General features: G+C 42.8%; 1 protein-coding gene across 4 annotated transcripts in view; it reads left to right on the top strand.

Moving 5' to 3' along the window:
* Positions 1–27,644, top strand: part of CLCF1 (cardiotrophin like cytokine factor 1) — a 227,368-nt gene that overhangs the window by 182,931 nt on the left and 16,793 nt on the right. For 2 of the 4 annotated variants that reach the window (XM_056531133.1, XM_056531134.1), the window contains exon 2: positions 556–680. The exons of the other annotated variants lie outside the window; for them this stretch is intronic. In XM_056531133.1, the coding sequence (XP_056387108.1) occupies positions 564–680 (117 nt within the window). In that variant the 5' untranslated portion in view covers positions 556–563. The remainder of the gene's footprint in view (positions 1–555; positions 681–27,644) is intronic. 4 annotated transcript variants of the gene reach the window in all.

Raw genomic sequence — 27,644 nt, 5'->3', positions numbered from 1 at the left:
CAAAGTTTCTAGGAGTCATAAGAATGACTTTGGTAAAGTCAAAGTTACACTTATTGATTATGCAGCCACTGATGTGGTAAATAAGTTTGAGGTCCTAACAAAAAAGGATGTTTTGGATTTTTAAAATGCATTCTCTGACACCTCAGAGGCTAAATTAATCCATAGAGTGTAATTTTTAACACAATATTTGTGTTATATGCCATAAATACATATATTTTATGCGTGTAGCTTAATGCTTTGTTACTTTACTCACTTTATTGTATGATAACCGTAGTAATTTAGGTTTTATACACATTTTATATGCTTTGATGTTTGTTTGTGGCTCCTCCTTGGGGTTAATTTTATTTATGATTTATCTATCATGATTATTTTATCCATATGACCCTTCATGAATGCATAAGTGACATGTTTATACATGTACAATAGTCTGATTCTCATTTATATCCTAAACATAGACACAATACATACTATACTTAGACACAACTAATGGTGTACGGTGTAATGGTGTATATGGCTTTAATTCTACACAGCACACATTTCTTCTGTGTCCTACAGATCCTCTGATGTCCAACATGCACTTCAGACAAAAGACTGGTGGGTTGGCTGCTATGGTTACCATCTTTCGTGAGTCCGTTGTGTGCAGCTTCTCCCCAGTGGAGTCCCTTGTGCAGCACAGAAGGGTACGTACATGTATATACATTTATTTATTTATTTGAATTTGTTGTTTGTTGATGAATGAATTTTTTTCTAAATGTAAGTACATTGACATCCAATTTCACTTGCAGTACAGCCAGGAAAAGGAGAGTAGAAAAATGGGGTTACTGGACGAGCGCTACTGCTGGAATGAAAGGATCCAGAACGCCAATAAAGCACAGGACAGTTTATTATGGTAGAACAAACTGACAACGCGTTTCAGCACCAGAAGTGTATTCAAAAGGAATAGGACATATAAAGGAAGGACTTATACTTCTCCTCCCTTATGAATCCACTTCTGACTTTGGCTCACAAACTGCAGTGGCAGTTTTCCAAAAACTGCCAGAAAAAAAAACAAGTGGAAACCTAGCTAAAAGGGGTACTCTGTTCCTAGACATCTTATCCCCTTATCTACAGGATAGGGGATAAATGTCTGATTGCGGGAGAGGGGGGGGGGAGGTCCAGTGTGAGGTGCAGAACTGCGTCCCATGCATTTTTACATCGGCCCCTCCCCTCAGCTGTTCGGATATTACCGAACATACAGGGAAAAGTGGAACTGTGCAGTATGCAGTTCTGCGCCTCCCTCAGCCCCATACACAGTTCTCTCTTCCCCCCTCCCTCAGGAGAGGAGGGATGTAGATTCTCACAGCCCCACTCCTGGAAGTAGATTTTGACAGCTGTGAAAATCTACATCGAGGGGGCTGTAAAAAATCTCTACTTGTGGTTGTGTGACTGAGCCATTGTGAAAATTTACGGCCAGGGGGATGTGCACCTCCCTCGGCAGGAGGGGGATTCTCACAGCCCCGCTCTCACAGCCCCCTGGACGTAGATCTTCACAGCTGTCAAAATCTACGTACAGAAGCGGGGCTGTGAGAATATACGTCCTTCTAAGGCAGGGGCGAGTAGGGAGCTCTGTACAGAGAGAGGGAGGTGCAGAACTGCATCCTGCCCCTCTCTGCCTTCCTCCTCCCTCGCTCCGAACAGCTGAGGGGAGGGGCAGACGTACGGGGGGCAGTTCTGAACCTCACACCGGCCTCTGGGACATCCGCGATCTCCTGCCCAGCACCCCTGTAATCCTGCTGCATGCTGGATTGCTGGCGACCAATGCCTGAAGCTGTGGCCGCTACACTTCCTCCACATATCTCTATAGAGATACAGCGTTCACGTATCTCCCTCTTTCCTGTAGAGAGGAATGGAGAGGGGATGACAACAACCAAGGGAGTAGCTAGAAACAACATGGCCCAGATGCAAAAAATTGTCCTGAGCCCCCCTACCCTTGACATCCTGCTTACCCAATTCCTGACGACCCCCTTACTCGGCCTCGGTCACACGAAGAAATCAGTGACTACAGCACTGATGGGACACAGTCAGGAGAATACCCAGTGATATAAGTGACTTACAGGCAGGGCCGGTCTGGGACCAAAAATAGGCCCGGGCATTTTAGAATAAGCAGCCCATTTTTATTGGGGGTTACATAGTTAGTACGGTCGAAAAAAGACATATGTCCATCAAGTTCAACCAGGGAATATAAGGGTAGGGGTGTGGTGGGATATTGGGGGAAGGGATGGGATTTTATATTTCTGCATAAGCATTAATGTTATTTTGTTCCAGGAATGTATCTAACCCTGTTTTAAATTTATTAATCGTTCCTGCTGTGACTAGTTCCTGAGGTAGACTGTTCCATAAATTCACAGTTCTTATGGTAAAGAAGGCGTGTCGCCCCTTGAGACCAAACCCTCTCTTCTCCAAACGGAGGGAGTGCCCCCTTGTCCTTTGAGGGGGCTTAACCTGGAACAGTTTTTCTCCATGTGTTTTGTATGGGCCATTAATATATTTATATATGTTTATCAAATCCCCCCTTAAACGTCTCTTCTCAAGACTAAACAATTGTAACTCCTTTAATCGCTCCTCATAGCTAAGATGTTCCATGCCCCATATTAGTTTAGTCGCGCATCTCTGTACCCTTTCCAGCAACACAGTGTCCCTTTTATGGACTGGTGCCCAAAACTGAACAGCATATTCCAGGTGAGGCCGTACCAATGCTTTATAAAGGGGAAGTATTATGTCCCTGTCCCTCGAGTCCATGCCTCTTTTGATACATGACAATATTCTGCTGGCCTTGGAAGCAGCAGCCTGACATTGCATGCTATTCTGTAGTCTGTGATCTACAAGTACACCCAGATCCTTCTCTACCAGTGACTCTGCAAGTTTAACACCCCCTAAGACATACGATGCATGCAGGTTATTAGTACCCAGATGCATAACTTTACATTTATCCACATTGAACCTCATTTGCCAAGTGGATGCCCAGGCACTTAGTCTATCCAAGTCATCTTGTAACCTATACACATCCTCTATAGACTGTACTGTGCTACAAAGCTTAGTGTCATCTGCAAAGATAGAAACAGAACTGTTAATGCCATCCTCTAGATCATTGATAAATAAATTAAACAACAGCGGTCCCAGTACTGAACCTTGGGGTACACCACTAATAACCGGGGACCAATCAGAGTACGAATCAATGACCAGCACTCTCTGGGTACGATCCATGAGCCAGTGTTCAATCCAGTTACAAACTAAAGTTTCCAAGCCCAAAGACCTTAACTTACCTGTCAGACGTCTATGAGGGACAGTATCAAACACTTTAGCAAAATCCAGAAACACTATATCCACAGCCATTCCTCTGTCAAGGCTTCTACTCACATCTTCATAAAAGCAAAGTAGATTGGTTTGACAACTTCTATCCTTAGTAAACCCATGCTGGCTATCACTTATAATACAATTATCCCCTATGTATTCCTGTATGTAATCCCTTATAAGTCCTTCAAACAATTTACCCACAATGCACGTTAAACTTACCGGTCTATAGTTTCCTGGGGAAGACCTAGAGCCCTTCTTGAAGATTGGTACCACATTCGCCTTGCGCCAGTCCCTTGGCACAATGTCAGACACCAGAGAATCTCTAAATATCGTGAACAAGGGTACAGATATTACTGAACTTACCTCTCTAAGAGCTCTTGGGTGTAATCCATCTGGTTCTGGAGATTTGCTTACATTTACTTAGCTTACCTTGTACCATTTCTACATTAAGCCAGTTCAGTACATTACATGATGTGTTACCAGCACTAAAGAACCCATTCAGTAGCTCCGCCTTCTCTTGATCGCCCGTGACAACCTCCCAATTATTATCATTAAGGGGTCCTACATGCTCTGTCCTTGTTTTTTTTTTTGCATTTATATATCTAAAAAAATATTTAGGATTAGTTTTGCTTTCTTTGGCCACTTGTCTCTCATTTTGAATTTTTGCAGTTTTTATTACATTTTTACAGATTTTATTAAGCTCTTTGTACTGTTTAAATGTTATAGCTGACCCCTCAGATTTGTATTTTTTGAAGGCTATTTTTTTGTTGTTTATTGCTCTTTTAACATCATTTGTCAGCCATGTAGGATTTAGTTTTAATCGTTTATAGTTGTTCCCCTTTGGTATATATTTAGAGTTGATTTAAAGATGTCCCATTTACCTTCTGTATCAGTATTTGAGAACACCTCCCCCAGTCTATGTCCTGTAGCGCAGCTCTCAGCCCAGGGAAATTTGCCTTTTTAAAGTTATATGTTTTTGCCTTCCCCGTCTGACTTTGTTTTCTACATTTTAAATCAAAAGTAACTATATTGTGGTCGCTATTACCAATGTTTTTCAGCACAGTTACATTACCAACCAGCTCTGCGTTGTTGAAAATGATCAGATCCAACAAGGCATCACTTCTTGTTGGGTCCTCCACAAACTGGCCCATAAAATTATCCTGCAATAAATTTAGGAATTGTCGCCCCTTTGAAGTTTTAGCCAACCCTCGACCCCAATCTATGTCTGGATAGTTAAAATCTCCCATTATTACCACTGTACCGGCCCGAGCAGCCCTCTCTATTTGTTTATACAGCTGACCTCAGTGATATTAGGGGGTCTGTAGATTACACCAAATATTATTTTTTCAGTATTTCCCTCCTTTTGTAATTCTACCATCAGTGATTCCACATCCTCAGAATCATCACACACTATGGCATCGTTCACACTGACTTTCATACCACTTCTTACATACAGACGTCTCCACCACCTTTCCTGTTCATTCTATCCTTGTTAAACAATGTAAAATCCTGCAGATTGACAGCCCAGTCATGCGAGGAGTCCAGCCATGTCTCAGTGACCCCAACTATATCAATATGTTCCTCCAGTATCAAGGCCTCCAGCTCCCCCATTTTATTTGCTAGGCTTCTGGCATTTGTGAACATACACTTTACATTTCCATCCTTATGTTATTGGGGTTAATGGGATTTGAGGGTGTAAGTTTTATTTTCCTATGAAGCCTGTTCCTATTAACTATTCTAACCCCTTCCTCCGCTCCACCCCCAGGTACATTAATAATGCCCACCTCTCTATCTACGCTATCTTCCCCCTCTTTGCTGTAGGTTCCCTCCCCCCAAGTACCTAGTTTAAACACTCCTCCACCCTTCTAGCCATCTTCTCCCCAAGCACAGCTGCACCCTCCCTATTGAGGTGCAGCCGGTAGAGCCGGTAACCGACAGCGAAGGCGGCCCAGTTCTCCATGAACCCAAACCCCTCCTTCCTACACCAGCTTCTGAGCCACTTGTTTACCTCCCTAATCTCCTGCTGCCTCTCTGGTGTGGTTCGTGGTACTGGTAGTATTTCAGAAAATACTACCTTGGAGGTTCTTGCCTTAAGCTTGCGGCCTAAGTCCCTGAAATCATTTTTAAGGACACTCCACCTACCTCTTACTTTGTCATTGATGCCAATATGTACCATGACTGCTGGGTCCTCTCCAGCCCCGCCCAGCAACCTGTGAACCCGATCCGCGATGTGCCGAACTCGAGCGCCAGGCAGACAACACACTGTTCGGTGATCCCGGCCTTTGTGACAGATCGCCCTGTCTGTCCCCCTAATAATTGAGTCCCCCACCACTAGTACCTGCCTGCCCTGCACTCCTCCCTCCCTCCTTACTGGAGCAGACACCCCCCTGGCAGTCAGAGGCAGTATCCTGCTGCAGTACTGCTAGCTCTGAAATTGAATCCCCCTCATCTGCCAAGCGGTCAAACTTGTTGGGGTGTGCCAGTTCATGACTAGCCTCCCTGACACTTTTTCCCCTACCCCGCTTTCTAACTGTAACCCAGCTAGCTGCCTGACTGTCCCGCAACTCCGTCCCACTGTCCTCCCCCACCTATACCCCCGAGAGTGCCTGCTCAGTGAGCAGGAGTCTCATCTACGGGTTGTCAATGCATCTCAATGTTGCCAGTTGTTCCTCTAGATCCAGGATCTGGGCTTCCAAACGAACAACTCGTTCACATCTCACACAACAATATTCACCCTCGAACTGCTGCTCAAGGATTGCATACATTGTACAAGATGCACACCGGACTGCATTTTCTAACATGGAGGCCATTCTAGGTTCAAGTGGCTCTCCAGCTGTTGCAAAGCTACAACTCCCATCATGTCTGGAGAGCCATAGGCATTATGGGAGTTGTCATTTTGTAACAGCTGGAGAGCCACAGATTGGGGTACAGTTTCACTCATCATCCCTGCAGAACTTACAAGTGACTACAGCTCGGAGAGTCAGACAGAATATCATCAGTGACCTGAGTGACGTGTTCTCTGTTGTCTTTCCTTTACTTCATTATCTGGTCCAGACATCCGGACATCATTGGTTCCTTAATTTGTCAGCAGATCTTCATCCTCTGTATAAAGACAATAATCATTATATTTCATTATATTTCTCTCTAAATATATTATTGCCACACATTGTACCCCTGAATATAATACTGCCATACATTGTATCCCTGAATCAAATACTGCAACACACTGGGCCCCTAAATATAATACTGCCACATGCTGAACCCTCTGAATATAACACTGCCACACACTGTACCCCCTGACGATAGCCCTGCCAACCATTGTACCCCCTGAATATAAGACTACCACACACTGTACCACCTGAATACTTCCATACACCATACCCTCTAAACATATTATTGCCACACACTGCACCCCCTGTATATAGTTCTGGTACACACTGTACCCCCTCAGTAAAGTACTGTCACACACTGTACCCTCTAAATATAACCTTGCTATCTGCTGTACCGTGAATATAATATAAATGTTCCTCCCGGTTTCTTTGCTTCACCCCTCTTCCCCCCCCTAGACTTGTAAGTCCTCTTCATGCTCCCCTGAACTCCCCCCCCCTAGACCCCTAAGTCCTCCCAGACTCCTCTGCCTCCCTCCCTATGCCCCAAAGTCCTGCTCCAGAAGCCTGTCAAAACATAATAGGAGTTGTAGTTTTGCAACAGCTGGAGAGCAACAGATTTGAGAACACCAATCTAAACTAATATTCCCCAACCCATTAGTGGTGTATTAAATTTTTTTGCTGCCCTAGGCTGACCTGTACCCCATTGCCCCCTGGCCCCCCACTCCTCCGAATTGATGTACAATATACTGTATGTATGTAGGTATGTTAGCTGTATATATGGCTGGTGTATGTATTATAGATGCGTGTAAGTATGATAGATGTGTGTATGTATGATAGATGTGTGTATGAACAAATCATACATACACACACAAATCTATCGTACATACATCTATCATACATGCATACACACACATTTATCATACATATGTATACACACACCCACACATCCCCCCCCCCACATCCTTGGTTTCCTCAACCCCCCCCCCCCACCCCATCCTTGGTCGTCTCATCCCCCCAATGCCTCCTCCCCCCGCACCCCATCCTTGGTCTCCTTATCACCTCATACACAACCCCATACACCCCACGCACCCCATCCTCTGTCTCCTCATCACCCCATACACCCCACGCACCCCATCCTCGGTCTCCTCATCAGCCCATACACCACACATACCCCATCTTCGGTCTCCTCATCACCCCATACAGCCCACGTACCCCATCCTCAGTCTCCTCATCACCTCATAGACCCCACGTACCCCATCCTCGGTCTCCTCATCACCCCATACTACCATCAAATGCCCCCCCAACCATCCTTGGCCTCCTTACCCCTGCACTCCATATCCCTCCACCTTGGGACTCCTCGGTCTCCACATTATCCATCTCATGATACCAAGCCCCCCCATCCTCGGTCTCCTCATCATTACAGCCCAAAGTGCACCCCCCCTGCACCCCATGCTCAGTTTTCTCATCATTACCATCCATTACACACCCCATCTTCTGTCTCCTCATCAGTACCATTACTCACATCATCCCCCCCTGCACCCCATCCTCTGTCTTCTCATCATTACATTTAAATAGCCACTGTTTCATAAACTGAGCCTCCAGCTGTTGCAAAACTACAACTCCCAGCATTGCCGGACAGCCATTGACTGTCCAGGCATGCTGGGAGTTTTGCAGCAGCTGGAGGCACCCTGCTTGGGAAACACTGTCGTAGGGTATTTTTGGTGGCAGAGGCAAGTGTAATGCTTGCATCTGGGTCCGTCCCTATGCAAATACCCAATTTAGGCCTCAAATGCGTATGGCACTCGCTCATTCCAGAGCCCTGTCGCATTTCAAGGCAACAGTTTCGCATTTCAAGGCAACAGTTTAGGGCCACATTTTGGGTATTTCCGTACTCGGGAGAAATTGTGTTACAAATTTTAGGGGTCTTTTTCTACTTTTACCCCTTATGAAAAGGAAAAGTTGGGATCTACACCAGCATGTTAGTGTAAAAATGTAACATGCTGGTGTTGCCCCATATTTTTCATTTTCACAAGAGTTAAAAGGCGAAGGAGAAAAGCACCCCCCAACATTTGTAACACATTTTCTTCTGAGAACGGAAATACCCTATAAGTGGACGTAAAGTGCTCTATGGGCGCACTACATGGCTCAGCATGTACATTTGAGGCCTAAACTGGTGATTTCCACACCTACATGTGACCCCATTTTTTAAACAGGGTGCAGTAAGCCTTAACACCCCACAGGTGTTTGACGAAGTATCATTAAAGTTGGAAATAAAAATGGAAAATTTTATTTTTCTTTCACTAAAATGCTGGTGTTCCCCAAATGTTTTAATTTTCACAAGGGGTACTAGGAGAAAATGCCCCCAAAATGTGTAACACAATTTCTCCTGAGTAAGGGAATACCTCATATGTGGATGTAAAGTTCTCTGTGGGCGCACTACAGGGTTCAGAAGAGAAGGAGCAAAATTTGTTTTTTGGAGAGAGAATTTGGCTGGAATTGAAGGCTATGTGCATTTACAAAGCCCCCATGCTTCCAGGACAGTAGACCCTCCCCACATGTGACCCCATTTTGGAATCTACACCCTGTAGAATGTAACAAGGGGTGCAGAGAGCATTTGTACCCCACAGATGTCTGAAAGATTTTTTGAACAGTGGTCCGTGAAAATTTGCATGGCCCACTTTTCCAAAGATCTGTCAAAAGGCCAGTGGGGTGTAAATGCCCACTGCACCTCTTACGTTCTGTAAGGGGTGTAGTTTTCAAAATGGGGTCACATGTGGGGGGTTCCACTGTTCTGGCACCATGGGGGCTTTGTAAACGCCCACCAAATTCTCTCCAAAAACCCAATGGCGCTCTTCCCTTGTAAGCCCTGTAGTGCGCCCACAGAGTACTTTACGTCCACATATGGGGTGTTACAATTTTTTTCTCCTATTAACCCTTGTGCAAATGAAAAATTTGGAGTAACACCAGCATTTTGGTAAAAAAAAAAAAATGTGTTTTCATGTCCAACTTTAACAAAAATTAGTCAAACGCCTGTTAAGGCTCACTGTACCCCTTGTTACATTCCTTGAAGGGTGTAGTTTCCCAAATAGTGTGCCAAATGTCTTTTTTTTATTTTTTTTATTGCTGTTCTGGCACCATGGGGACTTCCTAAATGCAACAAGGCCCCCCAAAAACCATTTCAGCTACATTCTCTCTCCAAAAGTCAAATTTTCCTTCTTCTCTTCTAAGCCCAGTAGTGCGCTCAAAGAGCACTTTACATTCACATATGGGGTATTTCCATACTCCTATTTTCCTATTAACCTTTGGGAAAATTAAAAATTTGGGATAACACCAGCATTTTAGTGACAAAATTACACTTTTCATTTTCACGTCCAACTTTAACAAAAATTCTTCAAACACCTGTGGGGTGTTAAGGCTTACTGTACCCCTTGTTACATTCCTTGAGGGGTTTAGTTTCCCAAATGCTGTGCCATGTGGGGATTCTTTGCTGTTCTGGTACCATGGGGGCTTCCTAAATGCGACAAAGTCTCCTTCCCTTCTGAGCCCTCTAGTGCACCCGCAGATCACTTTACATCCACATATGAGGTATTTCCATTCTCGAGAGAAATTGGATTACAAATTTTGGGGGCTTTTCCTCGATTTACCCCTTGTAAAAATAAAAAAAAATGGGGTTACAAGAACATGTTAATGTAAAAAATTTTAATTTTGAGTTTTCTCCTCCACTTTGCTGCTATTCCTGTGAAACACCTAAAGGGTTAACAAACTTTCTGAATGTCATTTTGCATACTTTGAGGGGTGCAGTTTCTATAATGGGGTCATTTATGGAGGATTTCTTACAGAACGGCCCCTCAAATCTGCTTTAAACTGAACTAGTCACAAAAGAATTCAGATTCAGAATTTTTTTTTAAAATTTCTGATATACTTTGAAGCCCTCTAATGTCTTCAAAAAGTAAAAACATGAAAACCTTATTATGCCAACATAAAGTAGACATTGTATATGTGAGTTAATATATAATGTTTTTACCATGTCCATTTTCCTTACAAGCAGAGAGATTCAAAGTCAGAAAAATGCAAACCTTTCAAAATTTTTATGACATTTTTTTTCTTTTTCACAAAGAAATGATCAACGGAAAGTTACCACTATCTTAGCCCCTTAAGGACTCAGCCCATTTGGGCCTTAAAGGGGTACTCCGGTGGAAAACTTTTGAAATTTTTTTTAAATGAACTGGTGCCAGAAACTTAAACATATTTGTAAATTACTTTACCCTTCCAGTACTTTTTAGCAGCTGAATGTTACAGAGGAAATTATTTTCTTTTTGAGCTTCTTTTTTTCTTGTCCACAGTACTTTCTGCTGACACCTCTGTCCATGTCAGGAACTATCCAGAGCAGAATAGGTTTGCTATGGCGATTTTCTCCTGCTCTGGACAGTCCCTGACACAGACAGAGGTGTCAGCAGAGAGCACTGTGGCCAAGACAAAAAAGAAAATAATTTCGTCTGTAGCATACAGCTGCTAAAAAGTACTGAAAGGGTAAAGATTTTTTAATAGAAGTAATTTACAAATCTGTTTAACTTTCTGGCTCCAGTTGATTTAAAAGAATTTTTTTTTTCCACTGGAGTATCCCTTTAAGAAATCTTTATTTTTGCATTTTCATTTTTTTCCTCCTCGCTTTCTAAAAATCATAACTCTTTTATATTTTTATCCACAGACAAGTGTGAGGGCTTGTTTTTTGCATGACCAGTTGTCCTTTGTAATGACATCACTCATAAAATGTATGGTGCAAACAAAAAAATACTATTTGTGTGGGGAAATTTATAAGAAAACCACAATTTAGCAAATTTTGGAAGGTTTGGTTTTCACACTGTACAATTTACGGTAAAAATTACATATTTTCTTTATTCTGTGGGTCATTACAATTAAAATGGTATTCATGATTACATACTTTTCTATTATTGTACCGCTTAAAAAAAAATCTCAAACTTTTTAACCAAATTAGTACATTTAAAATCCCTCTATTTTGACGACCTATAACTTTTTCATTTTTCCGTATAAGCAGCGGTATGAGGGCTCATTTCTTGCACGGTGATCTGTAATTTTTTATTGATACCACATTTGCCTATATAAAATTTTTAATACATTTTTAATTAAAAAAATTTGGAATATGATTTGACAAAAAAGCAGCAATTTTGGACTTTTTTTGTTAGGTTTACGCCGCTCACCGTACGGGATCATTAACATTATTTTTTGATAGTCCGGACATTTAGGCAAGCGGTGATACCATATATCTTTATTAATAATTTTTTTTTTTTTTTTTTTTTTACTTTTTGGGGTAAAATGGGAAAAAGGGACAATTAACATTATTTTTAGGGGAAAGAGATTTTTCAAATTTTATTCCTTTTATTTTCTCCTTTTTTTAAATTTTTTATGTCCCCATAGGGGACTATTTCTAGCAATCACTTGATTGCTAATACTGTTCAGTGCTATGCATAGGGCATAGCACTGATCAGTGTTATCGGCAATCTTTTGCTCCAGTCTGCTCTATCTCAGACAAGAGCAGAAGACCCCAGGAGACGGAGGCAGGTGAGGGGACCTGCATCCACCATTATGGATGATCAGATGCTCGCGGCAATCTGATCATCCATTTTTCTTACCGCACTACCTCAGATGACTTGATCTGTATTGATCACGATATCTGAGTTGTTAATGGCACATATAAGCACGATCACTCATGTCCGCCATTACTGGAGGGTCCCTGGCTATGGATAGCAGCCGGGACCTGCCACGCATGATGCGAACACCATCCCGGTGCTCGCGGTCATGTACAGGACGTAAGTGTATGCCCTGGTGCGTTAAGTACCACCGTATCTGGACGTACATTTACGTCTTGTGTCTTTAAGGTGTTAAAGTAGAATGTCATGAAAAAACATTCTCGGAATTAAATTCATAAGTAAAAACAACTCAGAGTTATTAATGCATATAGTGACACAGGTCAGATTTGCAAAAAATGGCTGTGTCCTTAACCCCTTAAGGACCCAGCCAATTTTCACTGTAGGACCCGGCCATTTTTTGCACACCTCTGTCACTTTAAGCAGTAATAACTCTGGGATGCTTTTAGCTTTCATTCTGATTCCGAGATAGTTTTTTCGTGACATATTCTACTTTATGATAGTGGTAAAATTTTGTCAATAGTTGCATCGTTTCTTGGTGAAAAATTCCAAAATTTGATAAAAAAATTTAAAATTTTGCATTTTTTTTTTAACTTTGAAGCTCTCTGCTTATAAGGAAAATGAATATTCCAAATAAATTATATATTGATTCACATATACAACATGTCTACTTTATGATTGCATCATAATGTTGACATGTTTTTACTTTTGGAAGAGATCAGAGGGCTTCAAAGTTCTGCAGCATTTTTCCAATTTTTCACAAAATTTTCTAAATCCAAATTTTTCAGGGACCAGTTCTGTTTTGAAGTGGATTTGAAGGGCTTTCATATTAGAAATGCCCCACAAATGACCCCATTATAAAAACTGCACCCCCCAAAGTATTCAAAATGACATTCAAAATGTTTGTTAACCCTTTAGGTGTTCCACAGGAATAGCAGCAAATTGAAGGAGAAAATTCAAAATCTTCATTTTTTTACACTGGAATGTTCTTGTAGACCCAGTTTTTGAATTTTTACGAGGGGTAAAAGGAGAGAAATCTTCCTAAAATGTGTAACCCAATTTCTCTTGAGTAAGGAAATACCTCATTAGGGAAGGAGCGACAATGGGATTTTGGAGAGTGAGTTTTTCTGGAATGGTTTTTGTGGGGCATGTCACATTTAGGAAGCCCCTATGGTGCCAGAACAGCAAAAAAAAAAAAAAAAACCACATGGCATACTATTTTGGAAACTACACCCCTCAAGGCATGTAACAAGGGGTCCAGTGAGCCTTAACACCCCACAGGTGCTTCCACAAGTTGGATGTGAAAATGATTTATCTATTTTTTTCCACTAAAATGCTAGTTTTCCCCCAAATTTTAAATTTTTACAAGGGATAATAGGACAAAATGCCCCCCAGAATTTGTAACCCCATCTCTTCTGAGTATGGAAATACCCCAAGTGTGGACATCAAGTGCTCTGCTGGCGCACTACAATGCTCAGAAGAGAAGGAGTCACATTTGGCTTTTGGAAAGCGAATTTTGCTGAAATGGTTTTTGGAGGGCATGTCGCATTTAGGAAGCCCCTACGGTGCCAGAATGGCAAAAAAAAACCACATGGCATACTATTTTAGAAACTACACCCCCAAGGAACACAACAAGGGGTACAGTGAGCCTTAAAACCTCACAGGTGTTTGGCGACTTTTTGCTAAAGTCGGATGTGTAAATGAAAAAAAAAAAATTTTTCACTAAAATGCTGGTTTTCCCCCACATTTTAGAATTTTACAAGGGGTAATAGGAGAAAATGACCCCCAAAATTTGTAACCCCATTTCTTCTGAGTATAGAAATACTCAATGTGTGGATGTCAAGTGCTCTGCTGGCGCACTACAATACTCAGAAGAGAAGGAGCACCATTGAGCTTTTGAAGACAGAATTTGGTTGGAATAGAAGTCGGGGGCCATGTGCATTTACAAAGCCCCCCCGTGGTGCCAGAACAGTGGACCCCCCACGTGACCCCATTTTGGAAACTACAGCCCTCACAGAATTTAATAAGGGGTGCAGTGAGTATTTACACCCCACTGGCGTTTGACAGATCTTTGGAACAGTGGGCTGTGCAAATGAAAAATTACATTTTTAATTTTCACGGACCACTGTTCCAAAAATCTGTCAGACACCTGTGGGGCGTAAATGCTCACTGTACCCCTTATTACATTACGTGAGGGGTGTAGTTTCCAAAATGGGGTCATATGTGGGGGGGGGGGTCCATTGTTCTGGCTCTATGGGGGCTTTGTAAACACACGTGGCCTTCAATTCCGGACAAATTTTATCTTCAAAATCCCAATGGTGCTCCTTCTCTTCTGAGCATTGTAGTGCGCCAGCAGAGCACTTTACATCCACATATGGGGTATTTTCTTACTCAGAAAAAATGGGGTTACAAGTTTTGGGGGGGCTTTTTTTTCCTATTTTTCCTTGTGAAAATGAAAAATTTTGGGTAACACCAGCATTTTAGTGAATTATTTTTTTTTTCATTTTTCCATCCAACTTTAATGAAAATTCGTCAAACACCTGTGGGGCGTTAAAGCTCACTATACCCCTTGTTAAATTCCGTGAGGGGTGTAGTTTCCAAAATGGGGTCACGTGTGGCTATTTCTTTTTTTTGCGTTTATGGCAGAACCGCTGTAAAATCAGCCACCCCTGTGCAAATCACCAATTTAGGCTTCAAATGTACATAGTGCATTCTCACTCCTGAGCCTGGTTATGCTCCCGCAGAGCATTTTACGCCCACATATGGGGTATTTCCGTACTCAGGAGAAATTGCGTTACAAATTTTGGGGGTCTTTTTTTCCTTTTAACACTTGTGAAAATAAAAAGTAAAGGACAACACCAGCATGTTAGTGTAAAATGTTAAATTTTTTTACACTGACAGGCTGGTGTAGCCCCCAACTTTTCCTTTTCATAAGGGGTAAAAGGAGAAAAATTTGTAACGCAATTTCTCCCGAGTACAGATATACCCCATATGTGGCCCTAAACTGTTTCCTTGAAATACGACAGGGCTCCGAAGTGAGAGAGCGCCATGCGCATTTGAGGACTAAATTAGGGATTGCATAGGGGTGGACATTCTACGCCAGTGATTCCCAAACAGGGTGTCTCCAGCTGTTGCTAAACTCCCAGCATGCCTGGACAGTCAGTGGCTGTCCGGAAATGCTGGGAGTTGTTTTTTTTTTTTTTGCAACAGCTGGAAGCTCCGTTTTGGAAACACTGCTGTACAATACGTTTTTCATTTTGATTGGGGGGGGGGGGGGCAGTGTACTTGAAGCAGGAAACTTACTGTAAACCTGTCCATATGAATGTACCCTGTACGTTCACATGGGGGCGCAAACCTCCAGCTGTTTCAAAACTACAACTCCCAGCATGTACTGACAGACCGTGCATGCTGGGAATTGTAGTTTTGCAACAGCTGGAGGCACACAGGTTGGAAAACCTTCAGTTAGGTTCTGTTACCTAACTCAGTATTTTCCAACCAGTGGGCCTATAGCTGTTGCAAAACTACAACTCCCAGCATGTACTGATCGCCGAAGGGCATGCTGGGAGATCTAGTTATGCAACAGCTAGAGGTACGCAACTACTTTTCCCAGCATGCCGAGACAGCTGTTTCGGAATGCTGGGATTTGCAGTTTTGCAACATCTGGAGGGCTACAGATAGAGACCACTGCACTGTGATCTCCAAACTGTGGACCTCCAGATGTTGCAAAACTACAAATCCCAGCATGCACAGACAGCAAACTACTGTGTGGGCATGCTAGGAGTTGTAGTTTTGCAAGATCTAGAGTGCTACAGTATAGAGATCACTGTGCAATGGTCTCTAAATTGTAGACCTCCAGCTGTTGCAAAACTGCAAATCCCAGCATGCCCAGCAGCTGTCTGGGCATGCTGGGAGTTGTAGTTTTGCAACATCTGGAGGGCTACAGTCTCTGACTGTAGCCCTCTAGATGTTGCTAGGCAACTTACCAGCTTCCGTCGGATCCAGGGAGCCATCCTCTTCTGCCGCACGACATCGCTGCCTGCGCCGATCACGCCGCCGATCCCGTCCCGCAGCTTCTCGGTGGATCTTCAGCGTTCGGTCCCCGTCGTTTCCCCGTTCTGCCCCGCCTATTGTGGGTGGGCAGAACGGGGAAAACAAAACCAACCCCCCGCCCCTGATCTGCTATTGGTGGTCGCGTCTAGACCACCAATAGCAGAGATAGGAGGGGTGGCACCCCTGCCACCTCACTCCTATCGCTACAGGGGGATCGTGGGTGTCTTAGACAACCGTGATCCCCCTTCTATTCTGGGTCACCGGGTCACCATAGACCCGTAGGACCCGGAATCGGCACAAATCGCAAGTGTGAATTCACTTGCGATTTGCGCTGATCACCGACATGAGGGGGTCTGATGACCCCCTGGGCATTTGCACGGGGTGCTTGCTGATCGATATCAGCAGTCACCCCAGTCCAGTCCCCGCCCGGCGCGCGGCGGGGACCGAAATTCCCGCGGGTGTACAGGTACACCCTGGGTCCTTAAGACCCAGGTACAGATGGCATATCCATACGCCCTAGGTCCTGTACGGGTTAATGTCATAATGGACTGAGTCCTTAAGGGGTTAAATGTACTTTACAGGCTCTTTACATCAACATATACTTCTGAAGTTCTCCCAAACCTTTCAGTCCCAAAAATGCAGTGTATCATCATCAAATATTCCACAGACACACAGTTTTTTCTCCAGAACAATTCCTTCTCCTGCTCTCTGGCAGTGATCACACACCTGTGTGTACAGCTTAGGCCTCTAAGGGTAGGTTTCACACTACATTTGTAGTGTACGGGTGCCAGATCCGGTTGGGGGAGCGAAAACCGTCCGCTCCTATATCCCAGCCAGATCCGTCCCGAACCCCATTCATTTCAATGAGTCGACCGGAGTCAAACACTGACTCCGGTCGGATCATACTTGCCCCGTATCCGTTTCTCCCACCAGACCTAAAACTGTGGTTTTAGGCCCGGTTAGAGAACCGTATATGGGGCAAAAATTAGCCTACCGGAGTAAGTGTTTGACTACTGTCGGCTCATTGAAATTAATAGGGTTCGGGCCGGATCCTGCTGGGATACGGGAGCGACAAGTTTTCACTCCCCCAAACCAGATCTGACACCCGTATGAACCCACCCTAACACACACCAGAACTGAAGCATGGGAGTAACCTTTAAAACCAGAGTGATTCCCAAAACCTGGACCCAAACATTAGTCTTATGTCACTGAGGCAAGAAGCCTCAGAGATGCATACCTCCTATCCACCAGATTACCAAATGCTTGTTTACACCCTTTTAAAGGGACTGACCAGTTTATGCAAATCCTTCCCAACAGCTGCATTCCTTAAACATTATTTATTATGGAGATGTCTCAATAATTATTCACTTACTGGAATTAAAATTTTCTACATAGATAAGTATTAGAGTCATAACCTACCTAATAGATATGTGTCAAGAAAAGATTTATAATTCAGTATGAGGTCTTCATCTTCTACAGTAAAAAAACAAAAAAAAACAATAATGAATGGTAGAGTAGAGTAATTACTGTCAAAATTTTTCAATAGAAATATATGAAAAATGATCACCTTGAGCTCCTCCTAACACCCTTACTTCTAGCGCTTCTAAGAAAATTGCATATAAAATAAATGTTTAAGATATGTTCCCAGGCTGTATAATATTGTTTAAAAAAAAGCCTATATTTACACCTCTCACTCCCTTGTGGTCTCTGCTGAACTCCACTGACACTCCTGGAGCTGCAAATGCTACATCACATCACCGCTCTGCCAATCGATGACTTGGCATGGGACAGGGACACTAATGTGGCCAGTGATTGGCAGTGAAGCAGCGAAGTGATGTAAAGTCTGCAGCTTTAGGAAGTGAAGCCTGGGCACCCCGATACCAGATAGTATAGGCTTTTATATTTTAGGCTAGGTTTACATATATCCTGTGTCCTAAAGCCAGCCCCAACTGATGAAAAACTGCATCAGTTGGCCTCAGTTGCTTACATTGTAACCTAGTTCATAAGGTTGAAAAATCACAAACATTCATCAAGATCAACCTATGTGTTAAAGGGGTATTTCAGGAATTTTTTTTATTTGACTATGCTACAGGTGCTGTACAGTTAGTGTAGTTCATCATATAGTGTCTTTACCTGTGTGTGACGGTTTTCTCACAGTTCTTCTGTGATTTTCACCCCAATTTATTTTTCACAGCATACAAAATGTCTCAGATTTTTCCCAGGTTGCAAGGCGGCCGAGACCTGACCTCACTAGTCAGCTGATGACAGGGAGGCTGTCTGCTTCAATGGTTGGAGGGATTGCTTGGTGGGAGAGAGCTCAATCTGCAACTAATGCAATAGCTGTAGGCACTCTGATTGTAAACCACAGGTCTTTTGAATGGATGCAGCTCATTTATGTTTCAATGGCTGAGGTGGCTGATGTGTGGGAGGGAGGAAAATGGAATTATGGGATTTGTAGGCAAAGAAGAAAACTCAAAAAGGAAATACCAGTTCACAAAAAGCTAGCCACAGTGTTATGGTAATCTTACAACATAGCCATTTAGCCCCAAGACCAGTGCAGATCCTTCCTAAGCATGTCCATTACTGTCTGCCAGGTACGTACTTATGCCAGGTACGTACCACCTTATGGTGGATAACCCCTTTAATCTAGTGGAAGGCAAAAAAACCCTATGAGGCTGATGCCAACTGCCCCGTACCAGGGGGAAAAATTCCTTCCAGACTCCAATATGGCAATCAGACTAAAGCCCTGAATCAATGTTTTGTGCCCAGTATCTATAATTTGTAAAGTTACCCTTTGAAAATGCATCCAGGCCCCTTTTCTCTGGCAGAGAGTTTCATAGTCTCACTGATCTTAAAGTAGTCCTGGTGTAGAAACAAACCTTCTTTCTTGTTTTAGATGCAGTACTGAGTAAACATAGATCATGCAAGAAATCTCTGTACTGCCAGATCGCTTTGTAACAGTGCACTATTCTATTATGTCATAGCTATTGTCCAGCCATGTCTCCATTCACCTCTATGGGAGGAAGCGTGATGGCTATGTACTAGCCATCATGCCCCCTCCCATAGACATGAATGGAGGGGGCATAGTGTGACATCACGAAGGCGGAGGCTGCAATCTTCCATGTTCTGGACGCCGCCGCTGCCGGTCTTGAGATCGCGGGGATCCCCAACGGCGGTACCTCCGCAATCTAACATCTTCTCCCCTATCCTTTGGATAGGGGATAAGATGTTTTCAGCGAGTACACTTTTAAGACTACAAGTCTCAGAAAGCCCTGTATTGCAACTGTGGTTTCTTACGTCAATTCCTTTACTACAATTGCACATCTACTGAACTGAACTGTCTTTACTACCTCTCCTGCAATTGTTTAAGGAACATTCAAGTGATTACCTTAACCTGGCATTTGAGATATTTGGCACCGGCAACCGCTTCACCTTGGGGTGTGGTAAGTTAACACTCCTGGTGTCAAGAATATCCACCTCAGACACATCACCCAACAGTCTACAATACATGCCACCCTAACCTCACCACACAATTTTTAAGCCTATCCTTATTAAAGGGGTACTCTGGTGAAAAACATATTTTTTTTTTAAATCGACTGGTGCCAGAATGTAAACAGATTTGGAAATTACTTCAATTTAAAAATCTTTACCCTTTCAGTACTTATCAGCTACTTTATGCTCCACAGGAAGTTCTTTTGTTTTTAAATTTATTTTCTGTCTGAACACAGTGCTCTTTGCTGACACCTCTGTCTGTCTCAGGAGCTCTCAAGAGCAGGAGCAAATCCCCATAGCAAACCTCTCCTGCTCTGGAAAGTTCCTGGGAATAAGGAAAATAGGCGCTCCATAGAGTAGTAACGTTTAAGATCCAATGGTGAGGTAATTATATAAATAATGGGTGGTTGTGCAACTTCATACACAACAATAATGTGGGCGTAGGAAGATGTTAGGTCGTCTGCTGCCCTCCGGTAGATATAAGACAAGAGGATAAAAGGCTTCAGAAGGAACCCGGTTCCACGGCGCTGAACGACCACAGCAGGTGAAGGATTAAAAGGATTTTATTGTCCAGAATGCAATGAGTTTTGCTGCACATGCGCAGCTTCATCAGGCCTGATGCCTGAGGCATGATGCCAGATGAAGCTGCGCATGCGCAGCGAAACGCGTTGCATACTGGAAAATAAAATCCTTTTAATCCTTCACCTGCTGTGGTTGTCCAGCGCCGTGGAACCGGGTTCCTTCTGAAGCCTTTTATCCTCTGGAAAGTTCCTGACACAGACAGAGGTATCAGCGGAGAGCACTGTGGTCAGACAGAAAAGAAATTTAAAAACAAAAGAACTTCCTGTGGAGTATACAGCAGCTGATAAGTGCTGGAAGGGTTAAGATTTTTAAATAGAAGTCATTTACAAATCTGTTTAACCCCTTAACCCCTTAAGGACCCAGCCATTTTACACCTCAGGACCCGGCCATTTTTTGCAATTCTGACCACTGTCACTTTAAACATTAATAACTCTGGAATGCTTTTAGTTATCATTCTGATTCCGAGATTGTTTTTTCGTGACATATTCTACTTTAACATAGTGGTAAAATTTTGTGGTAACTTGCATCCTTTCTTGGTGAAAAAGCCCAACATTTTATGAAAAATTTGAAAATTTTGCATTTTTTTAACTTTGAAGCTCTCTGCTTGTAAGGAAAATGGATATTCCAAATAATTTTTTTTTTTTATTCACATATACAATATGTCTACTTTATATTTGCATCATAAAATTTACGTGTTTTTACTTTTGGAAGACACCAGAGGGCTTCAAAGTTCAGCAGCAATTTTCCAATTTTTCACAAAATTTCCAAACTCACAATTTTTCATGGACCAGTTCAGGTTTGAAGTGGATTTGAAGGGTCTTCATATTAGAAATACCCCACAAATTACCCCATTATAAAAACTGCACCCCCCAGAGTATTCAAAATGACATTCAGTCTGCGTTTTAACCCTTTAGGTGTTTCACAGGAATAGCAGCAAAGTGAAGGAGAAAATTCACAATCTCCATTTTTTACACTCGCATGTTCTTGTAAACCCAATTTTTGAATTTTTACAAGGGGAAAAAGGAGAAAATGTATACTTATATTTGTAGCCCAATTTCTCTCGAGTAAGCACATACCTCATATGTCTATGTAAAGTGTTCGGCGGGCGCAGTAGAGGGCTCAGAAGGGAAGGAGCGACAAGGGGATTTTGGAGAGTACGTTTTTTTGAAATGGTTTTTGGGAGGCATGTTGCATTTAGGAAGCCCCTATGGTGCCAGAACAGCAAAAATCCCCCACATGGCATACCATTTTGGAAACTAGACCCCTTGAGGTACGTAACAAGGAATAAAGTGAGCCTTAATACCCCACAGGGGTTTCACGACTTTTGCATATGTAAAAAAATAAAAATAAAATTTCACTAAAATGTGTGTTTCCCCCCAAATTTCACATTTTTGCAAGGGTTAATAGCAGAAAATACCCACCAAACATTGTAACCCCATCTCTTCTGAGTATGAAGGGACCCCATAAGTTGACCTGAGGTGTACTATGAGTGAACTACAATGCTCAGAAGAGAAGGAGTCATATTTGGCTTTTTGAGAGCAAATTTTGCTCGGGGGCATGTCGCATTTAGGAAGCCCCTATGGTGCCAGGACAGCAAAAAAAAAACACATGGCATATCATTTTGGAAACTAGACCCCTTGTGGAACGTAACAAGAAATAAAGTGAGCCTTAATACCCCACAGGGGTTTCACGACTTTTGCATACGTAAAAAAAAAATAAAAAAAATCACTAAAATGTGTGTTTCCCCCCAAATTTCAAATTTTTACAAGGGTTAATAGCAGAAAATACCCCCCAAAATTTGTAACCACATCTCTTCTGAGTATGGAGGTACCCCATAAGTTGACCTGAAGTGCACTACGGGCGAACTACAATGCTCAGAAGAGAAGGAGTCATATTTGGCTTTTTGAGAGCAAATTTTGCTCGGGGGGCATGTCGCATTTAGGAAGCCCATATGGTGCCAGGACAGCAAAATAACCCCCACATGGCATACCATTTTGGAAACTAGACCCCTTGAGGAACGTAACAAGGCATAAAATGAGCATTTACCCCCCACTGGTGTCTGTCAAATCTTTGGAACAGTGGGCTGTACAACATTTTTAATTTGCACAGCCCACTGTTCCAAAGATCTGTCAGACACCAGTGGGGTGTAAATTCTCACTGCACCCCTCATTACATTCCGTGAGGGGTCTAGTTTCCGAAATGGGGTCACATGTGGGGTTTTGTTTTTTTTGCGTTTGTCAAAACCGCTGTAACAATCAGCCACCCCTGTGCAAATCACCTCAAATGTACATGGCGCACTCTCCCTTCTGGGCCTTGTTGTGCGCCCCCAGAGCACTTTGCGCCCACATATCGGGTATCTCCGTACTCAGGAGAAATTGCGTTACAAATTTTGGGGGGCTTTTTTCCCCTTTACCTCTTGTCAAAATGAAAAGTATAGGGCAACACCAGCATGTTAGTGTAAAAAGTTTATTTTTTTTACACTAACATGCTGGTGTAGACCCCAACTTCACCTTTTCATAAGGGGTGAAAGGAGAAAAAGACCCCCAAGATTTGTAAGACAATTTCTCCCGAGTACGGCGATACCCCATATGTGTCCCAAAACTGTTGCCTTGAAATACGACAGGGCTCCAAAGTGAGAGCGCCATGTGCATTTGAGGCCTGAATTAGGGATTTGCATAGGGGTGGACATAGGGGTATTCTACGCCAGTGATTCCCAAACAGGGTGCCTCCAGCTGTTGTAAAACTCCCAGCATGCCTGGACAGTCAACGGCTGTCTGGCAATACTGGGAGTTGTTGTTTTGCAACAGCTGGAGGCTCCATTTTGGAAAGAGTGGCGTACCAGACGTTTTTCATTTTTATTGGGGAGGGAGGGGGGCTGTGTAGGGGTATGTGTATATGTAGTGTTTTTTACTTTTTATTTTATTTTGTGTTAGTGTAGTGTAGTGTTTTTAGGGTACAGTCACACGGGCCGGGGATTACAGCGAGTTTGAGCTGCCGCGCAAAATTTGCTGCATCGCAAACTTGCAGCCCGATACTCACTGTAAGCCCCCTGCCCATGTGAATGTACCCTGTACATTCACAGGGGGGGGACCTCCAGCTGTTGCAAAACTACAACTCCCAGCATGCCTGAGAATGTTTGGGAGTTGTGGTTTTGCAACAGCTGGAGGCACACGGGTTGGGAAACACTGAGTTAGGAAACAATGTTTCCCAACCAGTGTGCCTCCAGCTGTTGCAAAACCACAACTCCCAAACATTCTCAGGCATGCTGGGAGTAGTAGTTCGGCAACATCTTTAGAGCCAGATGTTGCCGAACTACAACTCCCAGCATGCTTGGAGTTGTAGTTTTGCAACATCTGGAGGACTACAGTTTGCAGACCACTAATACAGTGGTTCCCAATCTGTGCCCTTCCAGATGTTGCAAAACTACAACTCCCAGTATGCCAAAACTGTCCAGGCATGCTGGGAGTTGTAGTTCTGCAACATCTGAAGGGCCAGATGTTACAGAACTACAACTCCCAGCATGCCTGGACAGTAAGGGCATGCTGAGGATGTGTAGTTTTGCAACATCTGGAAGGGCACAGTGGTCTCCAAACTGTGTACCTCCAGATGTTGCAAAACTGCAACTCCCAGCATGCCCAGACGCCAAGGGCTGTCTGGGCATGCTGGGAGTTGTAGTTTACAGGGTCCTATTACAGCAATGCATGTCGCTTTACGGCGACGTGCATTGCTGTAAAGGGCCCGACCTCGGCTGAAGATCTACTCACCTGTCGCCGCCGCCGCCATCTTCCTCGCCGGGATCCAGGTCTTCAGGGACGAGGTAAGTACCGGGGCCGGTCCCCAGCACTCTCCCGTCCCCCGCCTCGTCCTCCGGTCTTCCTCCCGTCCTCTCCGGACTTTCAGGGGCCGGGCAGGGCGGGAGGAAGTAACCGCCCCCCCTCCTGCGATTGGTCGGTTAACTAACCGACAGATCGCAGGGGATCGGAGGAGGTGGCCGGCTTGCCACCTCGCTCCTATACGTTAGCATGGTCCTGGCTGTCTGTGACAGCCGGGATCATGCAAAATTACCGGGCGGTCGGGTCCCAGAGACCCGATCAGCCCGGTATCGCCGCAGATCGCAAGGGCGATTTCCCTTGCGATTTGCGGCGATCGCCGACATGGGGGGCCTACATGGCCCCCCTCGGCGTTTGCCCTGGATGCCTGCTGAAGGATTTCAGCAGGCATCCAGTTCCGATCTCTGCCCGGCGAGCGGCAGAGACCGGAAAACGCCATGACGTATGCATACGTCATGGGTCCTTAAGACCCAGGGTGTGAAGACGTATGCATACGTCATGGGTCCTGAACAGGTTAAGGACCAAGCGTTTTTCTGTTTTTGCACTTTTGTTTTTGCCTCCTTAACTTTTAAAAATCATAACCCTTTCAATTTTGCACCTAAAAATCCATATGAGGGTTTATTTTTGCGCCACCAATTCTACTTTGTAATAACATCAGTCATTTTACTCAAAAATCTACGGCGAAATGGAAAAAAAAAATAATTGTGCGACAAAATTGAAGAAAAAACACCATTTTGTAAATTTTGGGGGCTTCCGTTTCTACGCCATACATTTTTTGGTAAAATGACACTTTATCTTTATTCTGTAGGTCCATACGATTAAAATGATACCCTACTTATATAGGTTTGATTTTGTCGTACTTTTGGAAAAAATCATAACTACATGCACAAAAATTAATACATTTAAAATTTTCCTCTTCTGACCCCTATAACTTTTTTATTTTTCCACGTACGGGTTGGTAGGAGGGCAAATTTTTTATGCCATGATCTGAAGTTTTAATCGGTACTATTTTTATTTTGATCAGACTTTTTGATCGCTTTTTATTCTTTTTTTATGCTATGAAAAGTGACCAAAAATACGCTATTTTGGATTTTTTTTGCGCGTACACCATTGACCGTGCGGTTTAATTTACGATATATTTTTATAGTTCGGACATTTACGCATGTGGCGATACCATATATGTTTATTTTTATTATGGTTATGTATTTTTTATATGGAATTTGGGAAAAGGGTTGCGATTTAAACTTTTAATAAGGAAGGAGTTAATGTGTGTGTTTTTAAACTTTTTTTAAACTTAATTTTTTTTTACACTTTTAGTCCCCTTAGGGGACTTTTAGGAGGAATAATTTGATTCCTCATACAGATCAATGAGATTACATACAATCCCATTGATCTGTGTGCTCTGCGCTCGATTGATAAAGTTATTTTTCACCAGAGTACCCCTTTAACTATTCTGACACCTCTGTCTACTCTACCCCCAGGTACATTATTAAGTTTCAATTCTCTATCTACACTGTCTTGTCCTTTACCAGTGTAATTGCTTTCCTTCCCAGTCCTTTGTTAAAGCACTCCTCCACCTTTCTGGCCATCTTTTCATCTTTTTGCCTGTAGCCGACAACGAATTCAGCCCAGTTATTTATTAACTGAAACCCCTCCTTTGGCCACTCGTTTACCTCCCTAATTTCCCGCTGCCTCTCTGGTTTGGCAAGTGGTACTGTAAATATTACCTTGAAAGTCCTTGCCTTAAAATGGGTACTCCGTTGAAAAAAAAAAAAAAAAAGCTTTTCAAATCAAACAGATTTGTAAATTACTTCTAATAAAAAAATCTTAATCCTTCCAGTACTTAACAGATGAGTTGTTCTTTTCTGTCTGACCACATTGCTCTCTGCTGACACCTCTGTCCATGTTAAGAACTGTCAAGAGCAGGAGTAAATCCCCATAGCAAAACTCTCCTGCTCCGGACAGTTCCTGACATGGACTAAGGTGTCAGCAGAGGGCAATGTGCATCTCAACTTCCTCTGGAACATACAGCAACTAATAAGTATTGGAAGGGTTAAGATTTTTTAATAGAAGTTATTTACAAATCTGTTTAACTTTCTGGCACCAGTTGATTTAGAAAAAACAAAGTTAAGCCTGCTACCAAAGTCCCTGAAATCATTTTGAAGGACATACCACCATCTTCTTCCTTAGCATCGAGCATTCATTATTGCCAGAGAGAGGGATGCAGTAAGATGCATTCCTCTGTCCGGTGCCCTTGCTGTGCGTCCAATGATCCAGGATCCAACTTGAGACACCACACCCAAATAAATTAATGGCAATAGTTCTATTATCTGTTTCCCTCTTGTGTTATTTCTACAGTGTCCCAGGGAAATGCTGCCAGAAATATGTGAAGGGGGCCTTACGCAGCCTTGTCACATATCTTTAAAAAAAAAAAACATTCTTGCTAGATAACAGCTTTGATTCCTTAAGGACACAGCCCATTTTGGCTTTAAGGACAACACCACATTTTGTAATCTGACCTGTGTCACTTAATGCATTAAGAACTCTGAGATACTTGCATAATTTCTTTGTGAAAAATTCTAAAATGTCATGAAAAATTCAAAAATGATAATTTTTCTAAATTTGAAATTCTCTGCTTGTAAGGAAAATGGTCATGCCAAAAAAATACATATGGATTCACATATACAATATGTCTACTTTATGTTGGCATCATAAAGTAGACATGTTTTTACTTTTTGAAGACATTAGAGTGCTTCAAAGTTTAGCAGCAATTTTCTAAATTTCCACAAAAAAATCTAAATCAGAATTTTTCAGGGACCAGTTATATTTGAAGTGGATTTGAGGGGCCTTTCTGTTTGAAATCCCCAATAAATTACCCCAATATAAAAACTTCACCCCTCAAAGTATTCCAGATGACATTCAGAAAGTTTGTTAACTCTTTAGGTGTTTCACAGGAATAGCAGCAATTTGGAGGGGAAAAGTAAAAATAAAATTTTTTTACACTAACATGTTGTTGTAGTCCCAATTGTTTTTTATTTTTGTAAGGGGTAAAATGAGAAAAAGCCCCTCAAAATTTGCTACCCTATTTCTCCCGAATATTGAAATACCCCATATGTGGACATAAAGGGCTCAGAAGTCAAAACATTTGTCTTTTGCAAGAGAATTTGGCTGGAATAGTTTTTGGGGGCCATGTCACACTTACAAGGCCCCCATGATGCCAGGACAGTGAAAAGTCCCCTCAAGTGATTACATTTTGAAAACTATACCCCTCAAGGAATGTAATAAGTGGTGTAGTGAGCATTTACACCCCTTAGGTGTTTGACACAATTTTGGGACAGTGGGCAGTGAAGATTAAAAATTAAAATGTTTACACTAAAATGCTAATGTAACCCCTAAAAGGAGAAAAAGCCCCACAAAATGTGTAACCCTATTTCTCCTAAGTATGGAAATACCCTATATGTGGATCTAAAGTGCTCATAGTTTGTGGGAGCCATGTCGCACTTACAAAGCCCCCATGGTGCCAGGACAGTGGAAACCCTCCTCATGTGACACCATTTTGGAAACTACACCCCTCAAGGAAT

Source organism: Hyla sarda, chromosome 7 (assembly GCF_029499605.1).
Source record: "Hyla sarda isolate aHylSar1 chromosome 7, aHylSar1.hap1, whole genome shotgun sequence".
Classification (NCBI taxonomy): domain Eukaryota; kingdom Metazoa; phylum Chordata; class Amphibia; order Anura; family Hylidae; genus Hyla; species Hyla sarda.
Note: the sequence above shows the minus strand (reverse complement) of the source record. Positions and strands in the feature narration are given on the sequence as shown.